The following is a 17,068-nucleotide window of genomic DNA, read 5'->3' on the forward strand; positions in this document are numbered from 1 at the left end:
TCGGGTGGTGTAAGGCATCCAACACTGTGGGTGATTAGGTACTTTTCTGTTGCTTCAATTAAACACCATTATGGAAAGAAGGCTTTATTTGGGGCTTATGTTTCTGGAGGGCTTGAGTCCATGATGGTGACCCAAAGGCATGTTACCAGGAGCAGCTGAGAGCTCATATCTTGAACTGTGAGCAGGAAGCAAAGAGAGCTGACTAGAAACTGCTGGAGCCTTTGGGGGGGGTGGAGGGTTGAGACAGGGTTTCTCTGTGGCTTTGGAGGCTGTCCTGGGACTAGCTCTGTAGACCAGGCTGGCCTTGAACTCACAGAGATCTGCCTGCCTCTGCCTCCTGAGTTCTGGGAATAAAGGTGTGCGCCACTACCACCCAGTCTAGCTGGAGAATTTGGTCTGTTTTTTTTTTTTAAAGACAAGCTTTCCTGTGTGTCCTTGGTTAGCCTGGAACTCACTCTGTAGACCAGGCTGGCCTCAAACTCATAGAGATTCGCCTGCCTCTGCCTCCTGAGTGCTGGGGTTAAACGGATGTGCCATTATACCAGGCTGGCACGACTCTTTTGAAATCCCACAGCCCACCCTCAAGTAGCATAGGATGTATCTCTTATCCTCCCCAAACACCTACCACCTGGGAACTCAGTGTTCAAATGCCCAAGACTCAGAAGGACATCTCCAAAGAGCCACAGGGTTCCCCATCCCCAGCATTACTTTGTGAGTACTTTAAGACTTTGACCCCATGTAAATTCAGAATCAGATTATAAATACTCAGTTTAGAATACCTCCTGGGTGTCTGGAGAGATGTCTCAGAAGAGTACTCACTGCTCTTTCAGAGGTTCGATTCCCAGTAACTACATGGTGGCTCGCAACCATCTGTAATGAGATCTGGTGCCCTCTTATGACCTGCAGGATGCAGGCAGAACACAGTATACATAATAAATAAAAAATCTAAAAAATAAACAAAACTCCTGGGATTTTGACTAGGCCTGCATTGGCCTTAAATGCCGGTTTGGGAAGGATGGACATTTTAGTAATATGAACAACTTCCAATTTGTGAGCATGATGAAACTCTTAATTGGCTTGTAATTAGGTCTTCATTCTCTTCACAATTTTATGTTTTAAGCTGTTATTCAGTGTGTGTCTGTGTGTGTGTGTGAGTGTGTGTGTGTGTCTCTGTGTGTGTGTGTGTGTGTGTGTGTGTGTCTCAGAGTATATGTGGGAGTCAGAGGGCAGCTTTTCAGGAGTTAGTTATCTCCTTCCACTATGTCGCTCCAGGACTGGTAGTAAGCTCCTCTGACTAGCCCAACCTTGAAATGTTAAATGTACATATATTATGTATATGTTAGAAAAATCTGTCCTTGAATATTTCATGTTCTCTGGTTATATCGTAAATGATATTTTTAATTTTTCACATTATAACTGATGTTAAATTTAATTTCTAAAAGCAGTTCATTGCTTATATGAGAAAAAAAATTTAAATTGGCCCTATATCTTTGGACTTGCTGTATTTACTTAGCACTTGAAATGTTTTCTGTCCTTGTGGGTTCTAGAAGATTTGTCATGTACAGAATAACATTATTCCTTTTTAAAATTAATTTTCTTCTAAAATTAAGTATTTTAGTATACCAAGCAATGGTACTATGGCATTTTCATACATTTGCATCTGAACTTGGCTCTCCTTAGTCCCCTCATTCTTCTATTATTACCTGTATCCTTCTACATGTTTTCTTTGCATTAATATACTAGGATTTCCACTACTCTTGGGCATGATGTGTTGAATATAACATTCAGCACTTACTTCCATTTCTTTCTTGTGTGGCTTTCTGTAGTCAAGTAGGTATAAAACTACATACCAAAATGTCCAGATATTTTATCACCAGGCTTCTATATTTGATGTGTGACCATCAGTTAGATCCACTGACACATGTTTGGGATGTTGCCAGCCTCTTCCTCCTCCTCCTCCTCCTCCTCCTCCTCCTCCTCCTCCTCCTCCTCCTCCTTCTCTTCTTCCTCCTAATTCTCTACTGAGGGCAGGTGTGGTTGTAGGCACATGGTGGTCTCTGTAATGCAGAGTCCCTAGACTCCTGTTTGCTAAGAGGCTCTGCAGCAGCGGCAGAAGCAGGCTCACACTTCCTGTGTTACAGCTGCTGCACTTTGTTGGCTTTCTTTGTTTTTAACTTGAGTAGTTCTAAGGATAGATTCTTGGTTCCCTACCTCCCTAATTACAACAGAGGAGATGGTTCCCCAGAGAGAACAGTCAAGTGAGTCACTCCTTGGTCTCCACTCAGTCCTCTGGCATTTCTGGTGATTTTTGCAATGTCCTAATTCTTTCTTATTGATTGATTGATTTTTAATTTTTATTTTTAAGGCAGGGTCTCACCATGTAGCCCTAGCTTGCCTGTAACTCTCTATGTAGGCCAGGATGGTCTTGAACTCACAGAAATCCCTCTGCCTCTCCTCCAGAGTGCTGGTATTAAAGGTGTGTCTCACCATGCCCAGCTAATTATTGTTATTAAATCTGTTTTAAACAGTTCAGTTTCTATGTCCAGTATCTAACACACATGGTCAAGGACAGTTATTGGACAAAAGTCTAGGTAGCCAATTATTAGCAGAGATAAAGACAAATGCTCATTTTAGTTAAAAAATAATTGAATTGGTGGGGAGACAGGTTGACCAGGGTCTTAAAGAGAAACCAAAGCACTTTCCCAGTTACCATGGCACTGGAGTACCCAACTCATAGTGGGCTTCGTGTTGAGGTGGGAAGCTTCATCCTGGGACTCTTGAGGTTCCCCTTACCCACTGTGCCTCAGAGCAAGCTTAGCCTCGCAGAGCATAATGACTACTGTGCTCTGGGACCAAAAACATTGTGTCCTCACTCAGGAAGATGCTACCTTAGCAATGACAATGAGAGGGACGCAGGGACTTGGAAGTACTGCTGTTCACAGTTTGAGAACAGTATTGAAGGTAAGTAAATGTAAAGTTGCTTTGTGATTGATACCTATATATTTATGTACATACATTCACATCTTATGATGCAAAATAGTTAAGAATCTTAAGTGTCTTTTCCTATGGAGAACCCTCAATAGCAAGACAAGTTATATAACCACTTTGTAGACACCTCCTCTGATGTTACTTACCACCAGTAATTCCAGTTCCCACTTCCGCTTGAGTTTTTGGCCTAAGGGCTTATTATTTCACCGGCCCAGTTAGTTCATTCCTCTAAGTCATCAGGACATATGTTTATGTCCACTATAAAATACTTCTCCATAATTTTTCTGCCTGAGGGTAAGCACTCAGTCGCTTGCTACTCATTTCAAAGCCTGTCTGGTATCTCACAAAATACCTCAGCTTTCCCTTAGGAAGTTACATCCCTTCTATCCCATGGAGTTTTCTTTGGAGAAGACCTGAGGGGGTGCCTCCCTCTGGGAACCCTCATAAAACCAGGCTTGTGGCCAAGGTTTGGCTAGCTGCTCACTGTGTTAGTCACTACTCTGTTACTGCTGACTGAGCAGTACCAGGGAGGAGCAGTTTATTTTGGCTTCCAGTTTTAGGGATGCCGTCTGTTATGGCAAGGAAGGCAGGATGATGTTTAAGGTAGCAGGGTGTGTGGCTGAGACTGCTCACATCTCAATGGACTGGGTCTCAGAGATGAGGACAATGCTGTTGTTCAGCTTGCTTCTGTTTGTTTATTTATTAATTTAATTTTTTAATCAGCCAGGACTCCATCCCATGGGAGGGTGCAGCCCTTGTTTAGAATGAGTCTTCTCTCCACAGTTAATCCTCTCTCAAAACAGGATAACAAGCATTAGCCGAAGCTGCTGTGTCTCATAAAGTCCTGTCCATTTCTCAAACTGATCAAGTAAACAATGACTTCATTCACACTGAGATTAGATAGATGGACTGTATCTGAAATAAACAGTAACCAAGGTAACACGCATTGATCTGGAAGCATTAAGTATAGCAATTGTCTCATAACCAGTTTGTGCAGGACCTCTGTGTTGAGGGACCTCCAATTATCCCTCCATTTTTTACCACATTGGGTTCTGAGATTAAAAATATCAAGAAATATGTGTGATGTATCTTACTGGTTATAATGGGAAGAACTCACCTTAGCTGAATGGAAGAACACCAAGACTTAAAGCTGAGGAAACCATAATGCCAAGTGACTCTTCAAGCCTGAGGTTAGAGTGGGCCTGCTTCCCTTTTCTAGTAAGGAGAATGTCTTGTTCTTCCACTGTTGTAATAATGTAATACCGCCTTTATGCTTTGCAATTTATATTGCTTTTTTCATAGGCATTTGGAAATTCTATGTTTGTGACAGTTATGAATCTTTTCTCCTGAGTCACTGAGTCAAAATGTTAAGACAGAGAAGAGAGGGGAGGAGAGAGGAGGGAAGAGGAGAAGGGGGAGGAGGAGACAAGAGGAGAGGAGAAGGGAGAGGTGGAGAGGGGAGGGCTTAAACTAGAAGAATTTTCCACTTAGCAAATATTAATTTTTGAAGCTCAGCTCTCTACCCCAAACTTGAGTAAAGAATTTAATAACATTCATAAATCTCTCTAAAATGAACATGGTTAAGCTTGTCTTAAAACATTCCAAAATCATTTTTTTCTTAGGGAAAAATCTATCATTTGGTTTTTTTATGCAGAAAGAATTAAAATGCTACAAAGAGCCATTAAGTGGTGGCTGATAGGAAGAATGGCAGCTTATTTTTAATGAAACATGGTTAAATATATGAGATGATTAAAATAGTTAGTCAGAACCCTACTATTTTAAGTCAATGATTAAATTTTTTAAACTTTTTGTTTCTTTATGATTATTGTATTAGTAGCAATGTGTGCGTGTGTGCATGCGTGCGTGTGTGCGTGTGTGTGTGTGTGTGTGTGTGTGTGTGTGTGTGTGTGTGTAATGGCACCCATGTGGAGGACAGAGGACAATTTCATGGAGTTGGCTCTCTCCTACTTTTACATGGGTTCCGGGGTCAAACTCAGGGTGTCAGGCTTGCACACTGTGCTGGCTAGTGTTTTGTCAACTTGACACAAACTAGAGTCATTTGGGAAGAGGGACCCTCAGTTGAGAAAATGCCCCCAGCAGACTGGCATGCAGGCAAGCCTGTGGGGACATCTTCTTAATTAGTGATTGATGTGGGAAGACCCAGTCCTTTGTGGGTGAGGCCCCCAGCAGACTGGCATGCAGGCAAGCCTGTGGGGACATCTTCTTAATTAGAGATTGATATGGGAAGACCCAGTCCTTTGTGGGTGAGGCCTTCTCAGGACAGGTGGCCCCAGGGTGTATAAGAAAGCAGGCTGAGCAAACCTTGGAGAAAAAAAAAAAACCACTAAGCAGCATTCCTCCATGGCCTCTGATTTAGCTTCTGCCTCCAGGTCTCTGCCTAGAGTTTCTGCCCTGGTCTCCTTTTATGATGAACAGTGAGTACAAGCTAAATAAACTCTTCCCTGTTGTGGAATAACCCTTCAGTACCCTGTGTGAATATATGCCACTGCATTTGTTTAATAAACAAGCTGACTGGTCAATAGCTGAGCAAGATAAAGTTAGGCGGGAAAGCCAAACTGAGAATGATGGGATGAGGAAGGGTGGAGTCAGAGGAATTGCCAGTCAGACACCATGGAAGTCGGCCGTGTAGAAAATGAGGTAACAAACCAATCCATGTGGCAAAGCATAAATAAGAATTATGGGTTAATTTAAGTGTAACAGTTATCTAGTAACAAGCCTGAGCTATCAGCTGAACATTTATAATATAAGCCTCTGTGTTTATTTGGGAGCAGGTGTGGGACAGGAAAACTCCACCTACACTTTCCTCCCCAAGTTGCTTTTGCTTGTGGTGTTTCAAGAAGCCGCAGGAACCTAACTAGGATGTACAGCGAGTGCCGTCATCTGCTGAGCTGCTTTTCTGCCCTCTAATGCTTCTCATTACTTATTAATTTGCAGACAGACATTTGAGTTATTTAATGTTTTTGGTGTCATTGCCCTTAGACTTTGGTAGAGAGAGTCTAGTATCCACAGGATACTCATAGAAACCTAAGGAGAGGTTTCTAAACTTTGAGTTAGCAGTTTTCAACAGATCACACTCTGGTAGTGTCCTTCTTTCTCAGTACCAGCTAGGTGTCACCCTCAATTACAAGTTCTTTCTTCTTCTTCTTTTTTTTTTTTTTTGGTTTTACAAGACAGGGTTTCCTCTGTATTGTTTTGTAGGCTGTCGGTTCAGCCCAGCCTCGAACTCACAGAGATCCGCCTGCCTCTGCCTCTCGAGTGCTGGGATTAAAGGCGTGCGCCACCACTGCCCAGCTTACAAGTTCTTTGTTAAACTTGTCTCTCTTTTTCCTTTTGGTTTTTCAATATAGGTTTTCTCCACATAGCTGTGGTTGTCCTAGAATTCTCTCTGTAGACCAGGCTGGCCTCAAACTCACAGAGTTCTGCCTGCTTCTGACTCGAGTACTGGGGTTAAAGGTGTGCACCACCAACACCTGACTCTTTTCTCTTTTCTGATTTTGTAATTTCCACAACTTTAAAGTTCCACTCTGTGATGCTAAAAAACACATTCCATTCCTTCCCTCACCCCCTCCCAGCTCTATACACTGTGAACAGTCGCTTCCATCGTCCTTTTATTTGGTAATCACAAACCTTACATATCCAAATGCATCTCTTGTCTCATCCGGAAACTCACTGTAGTATGCTGCTCCACCTAAGTAAATAGTGTTACTTTTTCTCTGAATACCCAGCCTAAAACTATGCAGTCATTATTGGTTCCTTCTGAATATATCCTTTCCTGGGATCCATGAACCATCTGTAAGCAGACTCTGCTTTACATTGTCTCAAAAATGGAGGTAGAGGGATAAGGGAAGGTGTGTCAATCGGTACAAAGTTACAGCTGGATAGGAGCAGTGAGCTCTGGTTTGCTTCTACACAGCAGGGTCAGAGAAGTTTGGATAGCAAGTACATTTCAAATGACTGTGAGAAAGGATTTGGAATGTTTTCACCATTAAGATAAATGTTTGGAGCCGGGCAGTGGTGGCACATGCCTTTAATCCCAGTACTCGGGAGGCAGAGGCAGGCGGATCTCTGTGAGTTCGAGGCCGGGCTGAACCAACAGCCTCCAAAACAATACAGAGAAACCCTGTCTCATAAAACCAAAAATAAAAAAAAGATAAATGTTTGAGACGTTAGATACAAATTTTACACTTTGTATACGTGTATTGAAACATCAAATGGTATCCCATAAATATGGGAACTTTTAATAATTTTATATATCAGTTAAAAAACAAACAAACAAATTGAAACTAAAGCCAGGCCTGGTGGTGTATACCTGTGGTTCCACCACTCGTGAGGCAAAGGTAGGAGGACTGTGAGTTTGAAACCAGCTTGGATACTATGTAACTAGATCCAGTCTCAAAAGGAAATTTAAAAAAGTAAAGTCAAATGAGAGAAAAACATATCCAGACTCCACTACCACCAAGGTCTAAATAAAAACCCTTTTTCCAATCTTTGTGTGGTTAGAATAGGAATGGCCCCAAAGACTCAAAAGTTCAGTGGCACTATTAGTAGGTTGCTGGAGTAGGTGTGGCCATGCTAGAGGAAGTTTGTCTCTGTGAAGGTAGGCTTTGAGGTCTTATATACTCAAGCTACACCCAGTGTGGGACAGTTCACTTCCTGTTGCCTGCAGATCAAGATGTAGAACTCCTTCTCCTGTAGAATGTCCTCCTATGTGCCACAATGTTTCTTGCCATGATGATAAAAGACAAAAACTCCGAAACTGTTAAGCTAGCCCCAGTTAAATATTTTCCTTTATAAGCATTGCTAGGCAGTATAGAAGAGGTGGGACTTCTGGGCGTAGAGAGAGAAATCAGGGTTAGATTCTAGGTTCACAAGAAAGATACTGAGGAATTGGATGTACAGAATGGAGATTGAAAAGCCACACAGCAGAACGTAGATTAATAGAAACAAGTTAATTTAAGCTATAAGAGCTAGTGGAGAACAAGTCTAAGCTGCAAGCCAAGCTTTCATAATTAAACATAAGTCCCCATGTCATTGGGGAACTGGTGGTCCCAAGGAAAGTCTGACAAGAAGAAAGTCCTACAACAATCATGATGTCTCTTCACAGTAACAAAACCCTAAGACACATCCTAATGTCATTTTGTAACAGGTAGTACCCTCTATAAATTTTGACAGGTCAACACAGCTGAATTGCTATCTACTGCACAGACATAAATTAGAGTCAACAAGGATGAAACTTTCAAAAAGACAGGTAGAACTGAGGGGCAGAAAGAAGGCAAGTACAGAAATATCCACAACAGTAATTAGTCTAGAAGGCGCCTTCAAAGACTTTAGGTCTTGCAGGCATCTTGGTGGTTAAATCACTGTACATTTCACACCACATTTTATAGATGAAGGAACCAAAAGCAAGAGATCTGATAACTCTTTCTGTGTCATCTGAGTGAAGACTGTGGAGGGCTGGAGCAAACAGTCAACCAAGGGACTGAGAACCCAAGAGTGGCTTTGGGCTTTGGTCATTTGCTTCACAAAGGACAAATGACAGAAACTTCCTAAGTTGTAGTTTTTCCCATCATCTAAAACTGTTGTGTTAATTTTTTCCCCTCAGAGTGGATGTAAAGATGAAATGACATGTTAAAGGCTTTTTGTAGGCTGGGAGGCCATATAAACTATTACTTCAGTGAGTGGTAGAACACAGGGACCCTGGTCCATCATTCGATAAAGAGAAATGTCTCTGACTTTTTTGTATATGATCGAGGCAATTCACTCACTTGAATGGTTACAGTAGGATATAAATACCAACTGTAGCATATGTGTGCTGTTTACTTGAGTCCTGGGACTGCACCTCACCTGTTTGAGTTATATATAGAGAAGCAAGACAGATGCTCTCCTGACAAAACTTTCTTGGCAAATTCTCACACTAACACAGGGTAAGAATTTTGTCTAACATTTCTTAATACCATGTTGTATTTCTAGTATGTTTATTCTGGCTTCTTCTTTAGAAGTGTTAGCATTTACAACAGAAGTTAAGCGATTCAAAAAGAGAAATAAATACCAGGAACTTTGTAGACTAAAAAAACTGGCAAACACATCCTTGAGGCACTCCTGGAGAAGTTCCAGTGATAGCATCAATATAGTAGTGTGTCGTTCTTTTGATCTTCTGGAAAGTGGATGATTATGCTTTTCTGTTTCTGGGTTTTCTTTCTATCGACTGCATGTAGCAACAAGACTAAGAGACAAGGCAATTGTGAAAAGCTTTTGTCTTCCTCCTCGGCCCCTTACACGTCCCTTCCTCTTTAGTGTGGATTATAAGAGTGGGGACACCTTGACTCCAGGCTTTCACTTTACTGATGGACCCTTGAAACGGTGGGGAGAGCTCTTCTAACAAGGCTGTACCTCTCAAGCTTCCGGCAGAGCCTCGTAAAACGTGTTCCTCTCAGCATCTGCTAAAAGAAACCTTAGCACTCAGGACTAAGTCTAGTTCCCAAGCTTGATCTCTTTCGGGAGAAACTCGATTCTGTGTCAATTCTGGTTCTTGAATTGATGGGGGTCTAGATCTCCTGGTTTCAGCCAACCATGTGCCCTCCTCCAGGAAGGACGCTACTTCTACACAAACAGATCCAAACTGCTTCAAGAAGGGACCCAAAGACTTAGGAACCTGGCTCAAAAAAGTCAATAAGAGATTTCCTCTGTTGGACAGGCTCTCGGTTCCCTCCTATGCTGGCTTCCCCCACCTCCCCAATCACTTCTTTTCTCCTTGCTATACTCATACTTAGTTTAAACATTTTACATAAATTCCTCTTGGATTGAATCACTGCTATCACTTGGTCCACAGGATGAAGTAAAAGCAATATGTCTCTTAGAGTCACTCCAAGCCTCCAAACTTCCAAATGATGTATTTTCTTCCAGCCAGTCAGACAACAATGCCCCCGCCCCAGTGTCTGTAATAAAATCCCCACCAAAACCACTACCATAAAACAAGCCCCAAGGCATCAAGAAACTTGCTGCCCATGGAATTCTGGGAAGCAGCCAAACCTATCCCATGCCCTAGAGCCTAGAGGTAAACTTGCTTTATAATAATTTGCTCTCCAGGTAGTTGTTCCAGCCCTGTTGAAAGTGGGCACTCACTCTCAGGAGAAGGTATGAAAATGTTCACGGAACTCAGCTCTGGTGACCCTATATCTCCCACTACTCTCCCAGCACTGAACTACTTACATCAACACAAACTGGTGGGAACAGACCATTTTCAAACCATAGCAGTTAGTTATGAAGAATCCAAACTTCAGTTTACTACAAAAAAGCTCTAGGTATTGGGACAATAGCAGGCTAATGTCCTCCTTTCTTCTTTCATTAACACATTCATTAACTTTTGTAATCCTCAAAAATTCAAATATATAGTTAGCACTCCACTCCAAAGCACATACTCAAAGATTTGAAAATGGATACTTAAAAATCAATGTTTATGATAACATTATGAATAACAAGCAGGTGTAGAAACAACCAAAATGCTGGTCAATGGATGAATAGAAAAATAAAATGTGGCATGTTCATATAATGAAATATTATCATATAAAAAGATGTTACAACATGGAGCTGGGTAGTGGTGGTGCATGCTTTTAATCCTAGCGCTTGGGAGGCAGAGGCAGGCGAATCTCTATGAATTCAAGGCCAGCTTGGTCTACAGAGCAAATGCCAGGAAAGGCTCTAAAGCTACACAGGGAAACCTTGTCTTGAAAAACCAAAATAAATACATAAATAAATGAATAGGTAAATGTTACGACATGGATAAATCTTGAAAACTTGTGCTCAGTGGTGGGAGTCAGGTACATGGTCACTTTTGATTCTACTCACATGGTATATTCAAAAGTGTTATATAAGCAAAGGCAAGGAACTGATGATGGCTGTTTGTATGTAGAGAAAGAAGGAAATGGGGAGTGGATTTTTAATGAGTTCAGGCTCTCTTTTGGGAGTGATGAAAATATTTTGGGGACTAGATAGAGGTAATAGTTGCACAGTACTATGAGTGTGTTAAATACCGTTTGCACACTTTAAAATGGCTAATTTTATGTTTGTGAATTTCATTTCAGTAAGAAGAAAAAAAACAAAAAACAAAGCCAGGAGGTGGTGGTGCACGCCTTTACTCCCAGCACTAGGGAGGCAGAGGCAGATGGATCTCTGTGAGATCGAGACCAGCCTGGTCTACAAGAGTGAGTTCCAGGACAGCCTCCAAAGCTACAGGGAAACTCTGTCTTGAAACCTCATGCCCCCCCCAAAAAAAATCAAAACTAAATCTATTGACCTGGAAAAACAGAACTATGTTTAGTACTAGGACCAGAAAGGATATTCTTCTAGGAAATAAATCACAAGTGGTATAATCTTTGATTTTAATATTGGGTTCCAAAAAATTCTATACAAATTTTTTCAGTGAAAGCTGATGTCAAGATTGTACAGGGCAACCGATCATAAATACCTTCCCCACTCCGATTTTCAGAAGCCGAGGAGCCCAGTAAGTTTAAGATTGTATTCCCTGCCAAGTATCTGGGTCTGGGTGCAACTAAGATATCATTCTATACCTTAACACTTGACAGTCTAGAAGCTGGAATAAGATTCATTTGGAAAATAAGAGGCAGGTCACAAATGATCAGTGACATGGCTGGGGCTGGGAAGCTTTTCTTGTCTGTTTTAAACACCAAAACCAAGCAGAATTACAACTCCGTATTAGTTCCCTACAATAAATCACGCCCTTAGTGTCCTGAAAGGGCTTTGTTGTTTATTTTGTAGACCAAATGAGATCGTGTATACAAAACTCTTGTAAAACATAAATTTGCCTATTAGTATAATTGCCATTTTTATTCATGTATGGCAGTAACCAACATGCAAATACCATACTTGGATGTCATTTTCATATGCTATGTATTATTCACTGTTCTCATAAAAAAATTTTTTTGGTTTTTCAAGACAAGGTTTCTCTGTGGCTTTGGAGGCTGTCCTGGAACTCACTCTGTAGACCAGTCTGGTCTCGAACTCACAGAGATCCACCTGCCTCTGCCTCCCGAGTGCTGGGATTAAAGGTGTGTGCCACCAACGCCCGGCTAAAAATTTCTTAAATATTAGTTGTTTGCCAAGTGGGGAAGGCAATCTGTCAACATTTTAAAAGAATGAATTGAGGTTCTGAGAGCCTAAGATTTATGTAACTTGGAGACAGAAGACCTTTAGTTCCTAATTCATTCATTCAAAACCCAAAGTACTGAAATGACCAAGAACTGGGGTTACCAAAGCCTTTGATTCGCATTAACTCACAATGTGGTTGATATCTTCGGCAGACTCTGAATAATTCTATTTCTGTCTGTACAGAAGTGTTCTGATGGTTGTTACATGGAATCACCAGGAACCATACTACTCAAAGAGACATGCACAAAGGCTGACTTTTGCATTACTAACATTTACTGAGTGCACATTGAGCATTAAGCATGGCACTAAGTATCACATGGACATTTGTGCCCTGAGATGTGGGGATCAAATGTGGAGGATTTTGTATATACAGAAATGAAGGCACAGAATCGTCAATTTATCCAAAGTTAGAGATGGAAACAGTTGTGTAGCAATCCTTGCAGGAGTATATTTAAAAGCTCATAACAGTTGGGATAGGATCAATAGATACTGTATTAGTTACTTTACACAGTCCTCACACAAAATGTCTGACATAGGAATTTATGGTTTATTTTGGTTTATAGTTTGAGGTCAAAGTTCATGGCAGCCCAGGAATGAAGCAGAAGCTAGAGGCAGCTATCATGTTGCAACCATGGTCGGGAAGCAGAAAGTTGTGGGTGTTTTATGCTCAGCTCACTCTGTCCTTTTTGGCCGGTCTAGTATCCCAGGCCATTGAATGGGCCCACCTTGAGTCAAGGTGGGTCTCCTCATGTCAGTTAACCAAACCTAGATAATCCTTTTCAGAACATCCAAACGCTCGTCACCTAGGTAACGTTTGGACCAAGTCAGACTGACAGTGGACACCTGGGATTCTGACAAACCAACAGAGTGGAGAACGCATGTTGGATTAAGATGAAAAATAGTAAAAAGGACAGGGCCAATATCCAGTTTTATGTAACACCCAGCTAGCCTGAGGCTCAGTAAGTTTTCGGGTCATCATAATCACTATGATAGTTTCAGATACTCTTGTAAGTGCTTAACAGTCATGGATTCAGGGCCATTTGTGACATTTAAAGTCTCAGTGATAAAGAAAAAGGGGAGGTGGTTTTTCATATGAGAGCTTTGATTTGAAGACAAGATTTGCTAGAAATCAAGAATTAGAATTGAGGTAAAAATGTATTTTTTTTTCCTTGCTGTGGGACACTGGGTATTTGACTAACCTATTCCTAGTGGATGTTTTTATGTTCTAGTGTAAAGCAACTCAGAAACTATTGTTATGTTTCGTACATAGTGCTAGGATTGCTTACTAGCTTCTAGGGCTTATGTACTCAAAAAAAAAATAGCTGTCAGGATTTGAGAAAAGGGGAAGCACTCTTTACCAAAATTGTCAAATTTCTCTGCTTTCAGATTCATTTTGTATTTTGTGAACAAGAAGGTAGGTCTTTCAGTTTTTATTTTCTCTGGGGGAAAGTTTATCGACCTTACCAGACACCTTTCCCATGCCCCAAGTTTTAATCTCATTCTATTACAGTTTTCAGCTCACTACCTCACTCAACAAATGTGTACTGTGTTGAAAACAATAGAAGCAAAGTTCCTCTGTACATGGAGCTTACAGCCAAAGGGGGCAATAAAATATTTCAAAATAAATAAAAATATTTATTAATTATTGTTTGGGTAGGTGCCAGGAGAGCAGTTGAATCAGCTTGTTTTTCTTCTGCCAAAATGATTCTGATGATAGGCTCTTTCATTTCTCCATGACTTTGTAAGGTCATCATCATACTTACAAAACAAACAAAAAATCCCTAAAAAAAATAGAAAACCTAAAAAATAAAAGTTAATTACGTGCCCCCATCTAAAGAGCAGCCATGACTTTTGAAAACTACTGTGAACGATCTCTTCCATTTCTTCCAAGACAAGTCTCTGAAAAGGCATCGAGGCGAGAAAATCATTTAGAAAAAAAAAATCACACGGAAAGACAAAATGAAAAGGGAACAGACAGCAAAACCGCCACGCCGGGATTCCTCCGCTCGATTCTCGGTGTCCTGGGCAGCAGGGATCCGAACAAGGAAAGTGTCGCCATGAACTTCAGGGCGGATGTCCTTTCCCCGCCCGCTGCCGGGACCCCAGGGAAGAGGTCAAGGTGTAGTTGCGACACTGGCGGCCAGTGGGATGGCATGTGGCAGCGCGGGGCGCGGAGCGGCGACAGAGACAGTCGCATCCACGCCGGCCCGGGCGAGCCGCTCGCCCACCGGCTCGCCCCCGCTCAGGTGGCGCTTTCCCGGGGACACGCCGGGGACCGCAGGTTGGAGCCTCCACGCCAGTCCGGCCGAGCCGCTCGCCAGCCCGCCCGGCGCTCAGGTGGCGCTTTCCCGCTCAGGTGAGCTCCTCCCGCGTCTCCCATTGGCCGAGACGCCCGTGGCGCTGGGAGGGCGACGCAGGCAGCCCGGTCTAGTTCAGGGTCTAGGGCGGCGCGTCACTTCCGGTAGCGCGGAGCTTGTAAAACACCCTGGAGAGAAAATGGCGGCGGCGGCGGCGGCCTCGGCGCCCCAGCAGCTTTCGGACGAGGAGCTTTTCACTCAGCTCCGCCGTTACGGCTTATCCCCGGGTCCGGTGACGGAGAGCACGCGGCCGGTGTACCTCAAGAAGCTGAAGAAGCTTCGCGAGGAGGAGCAGCAGTCGCCGCAGACGCCGCCGCCACAGCCGCAGCCGCACCGGGCGGGGGGCCGCGGCACCAAGACGCGGAACAGTAATAACAATAACACGGCGGCGGCGGCGGCGGCCTCGGGGATGGCGGGGGCGGGCCGGGCCGGCTCGGGTGACCTCCCGTACTTACGGACCCCCGCGGGCCTGGGCCGCCTGGCCGCCTCGGTTCCCGAGAGCCCCCTGGGAGGATCCGGGGGCGCGGCGAGCGTCCCCGCGGCGGGCAGCAAAGTGCTGCTGGGCTTCAGCTCGGACGAGTCGGACGTGGAGGCCAGCCCCCGGGAGCAGGCCGGCGGCGGCGGCGGCGCGCGGAGGGACCGGGCTGCGCTCCAGTCCCGCGGGCTCAAAGCGCCGCCGGCGTCCCTGGCCGCCGCCGAGGTGACTACCAGCGGCCACTCGGGCGAGCGCAGGAAGCCCCACTCGTGGTGGGGAGCACGGCGGCCGGGGGCGTCGGAAGCGCAGCCGCCGCCGGGCAGCGACGGAGCCGCGGAGGACGGCGACGAGGACATCGCGGACGGCGACGACAGGGACCCCGAGGCCGACGAGCCGCTGTGGGCGAGCCGAGCCGTGAACGGCAGCAGGCTCCTCCCGTACAGCTGCCGGGAGCACTACTCGGACTCGGAGGAGGAGGAGGACGGCGGCGGCGACGTGGCCTCCGGCAGACAGGTAGCCAAGGACGACTCCGCGTCGCCGGCCCGCCATCGGCCCAGACGGAGCCACCACAGTAAGCCCTTCTCGGCGCTGCCTGCTAAATCTGGCGGCGGCCGGCTGGAGACTTCGGCTCCGGGAGGGGGAGGACTGGCGATGAATGACAGGGCGGCGGCTGCCGGGAGTCTAGACTGGAGCCGAACCCTCGAGGAGGAGGCGGCGGCCGAGCCGGGAGGAGGGTGCGAGCCGGTGGACTCCAGCCCGCTTCCTCGACACCGTGCTGGCGCCAAGAAGCTGGCGGCCCCCGACGTGGACTCAAGCTTGGAGTCGCCCACGGGTTCCCTTCTCAAAACCAACAACCACATAGGCGGCGGGGCCTTCGCTGTGGATCCCCCCGGGGTGTACTCCAACAGCCTGCCTCCCGGCGCCGGCGCCCCTGCCCCTCCGTCGCTCAGGGTCAACCACGCCAACCACACTGGCTCCAATCACACCTACCTGAAAAACGCCTATGGCAAGCCGAAGCTCTGCGAGCCCGAGGAGGAACTCCTCCAGCAGTTTAAACGGGAAGAGGTGTCCCCCACGGGCAGTTTCAGCGCGCACTACTTGTCCATGTTTCTCCTGACTGCTGCCTGCCTCTTTTTCCTGATACTGGGACTCACTTACCTCGGGATGAGGGGGACCGGAGTGCCGGAGGCTGGAGGACTCAGTAAGTATTAAGTCAACTCTGAGGGCCCAGGTTTTCACATGCAGACACGTGGCTTGCTTGCTGATGGCGACCTTTACCTGCAAGAAATTATTTGTTTTAACAGCCAAAGTGCCTCGGAATACACGCGTCGTGTGTCTTTTGAGAAGGAACGTCGTTACCAATACCAGAATGATTTCATAGGGCTGGCTTTTACGTTCTTCTGCGTGGTGTGTTGGTAAATTCAGAACGACTTATCGAGGAGGAGTCCAGGGCCAGTCAAAGGCCCTTGAGTGTCCCAACGTCTTTTAGTTTTAAATAACTGCAGATGTCATTGGCTCGATGAGGTTTGAAGTGGTGCCATTTGTGAGCAGGGCCACTCATGCAGAGTTTTCTTTTCTAAATGCGTTATGATTGAAGACGACAGTGTACACACAGTATAGGTAGTTCTCTAATTTCTTCAAAGAGAACAGGTGTTGAGGAGGCAGCGGGACACACCTCTTCATTCACGTCTCAGTCCAGAGCCCCTCCCCTTCCACCCTGGAGAAAGTGGTGGTAACAGCCCACGGAACTTGGGGTCCGATTTCCTTGGTAAATGACTATAGACAGGGAGGTGTGTGCGTTCATTCATTCAAGCCAGGGCCTTCCTCAGTACTGAGTATTGAGTAATGACACGACAGTAATAGGTCAGATCATTGAGGAGGACGGCCGCTGTGTGTTTTGTGAGGACATAGGGATGAAGAAGCTGGCTTAGATTGCATGGTCAGAGAGTGCTGTTTGAGGTAGACCTAAAAGTAAAGCTGGACAAAACAAAACAAAGTAGCCTTGTAGAGCAGCTGTAGGACATTCTGGGCAGGTATCACAAGCAGCGGAAAAGACTTGAAT

The 17,068-nt window shown here is 44.9% G+C and overlaps 1 protein-coding gene across 1 annotated transcript in view; it reads left to right on the top strand.

The window, feature by feature from the left end:
* Nucleotides 1–14,599: 14,599 nt before the first annotated feature.
* The window catches only part of Lemd3 (LEM domain containing 3), a 42,347-nt gene continuing 39,878 nt past the window's right edge, over nt 14,600–17,068 (top strand). Inside the window, exon 1 of the mRNA XM_005081521.4 lies at nt 14,600–16,207. Coding sequence (XP_005081578.2) covers nt 14,671–16,207 — 1,537 coding nt within the window. The 5' untranslated portion in view covers nt 14,600–14,670. The remainder of the gene's footprint in view (nt 16,208–17,068) is intronic.

This window comes from Mesocricetus auratus, unplaced genomic scaffold, assembly GCF_017639785.1.
Source record: "Mesocricetus auratus isolate SY011 unplaced genomic scaffold, BCM_Maur_2.0 Super-Scaffold_100011, whole genome shotgun sequence".
In the NCBI taxonomy this organism is placed as follows: domain Eukaryota; kingdom Metazoa; phylum Chordata; class Mammalia; order Rodentia; family Cricetidae; genus Mesocricetus; species Mesocricetus auratus.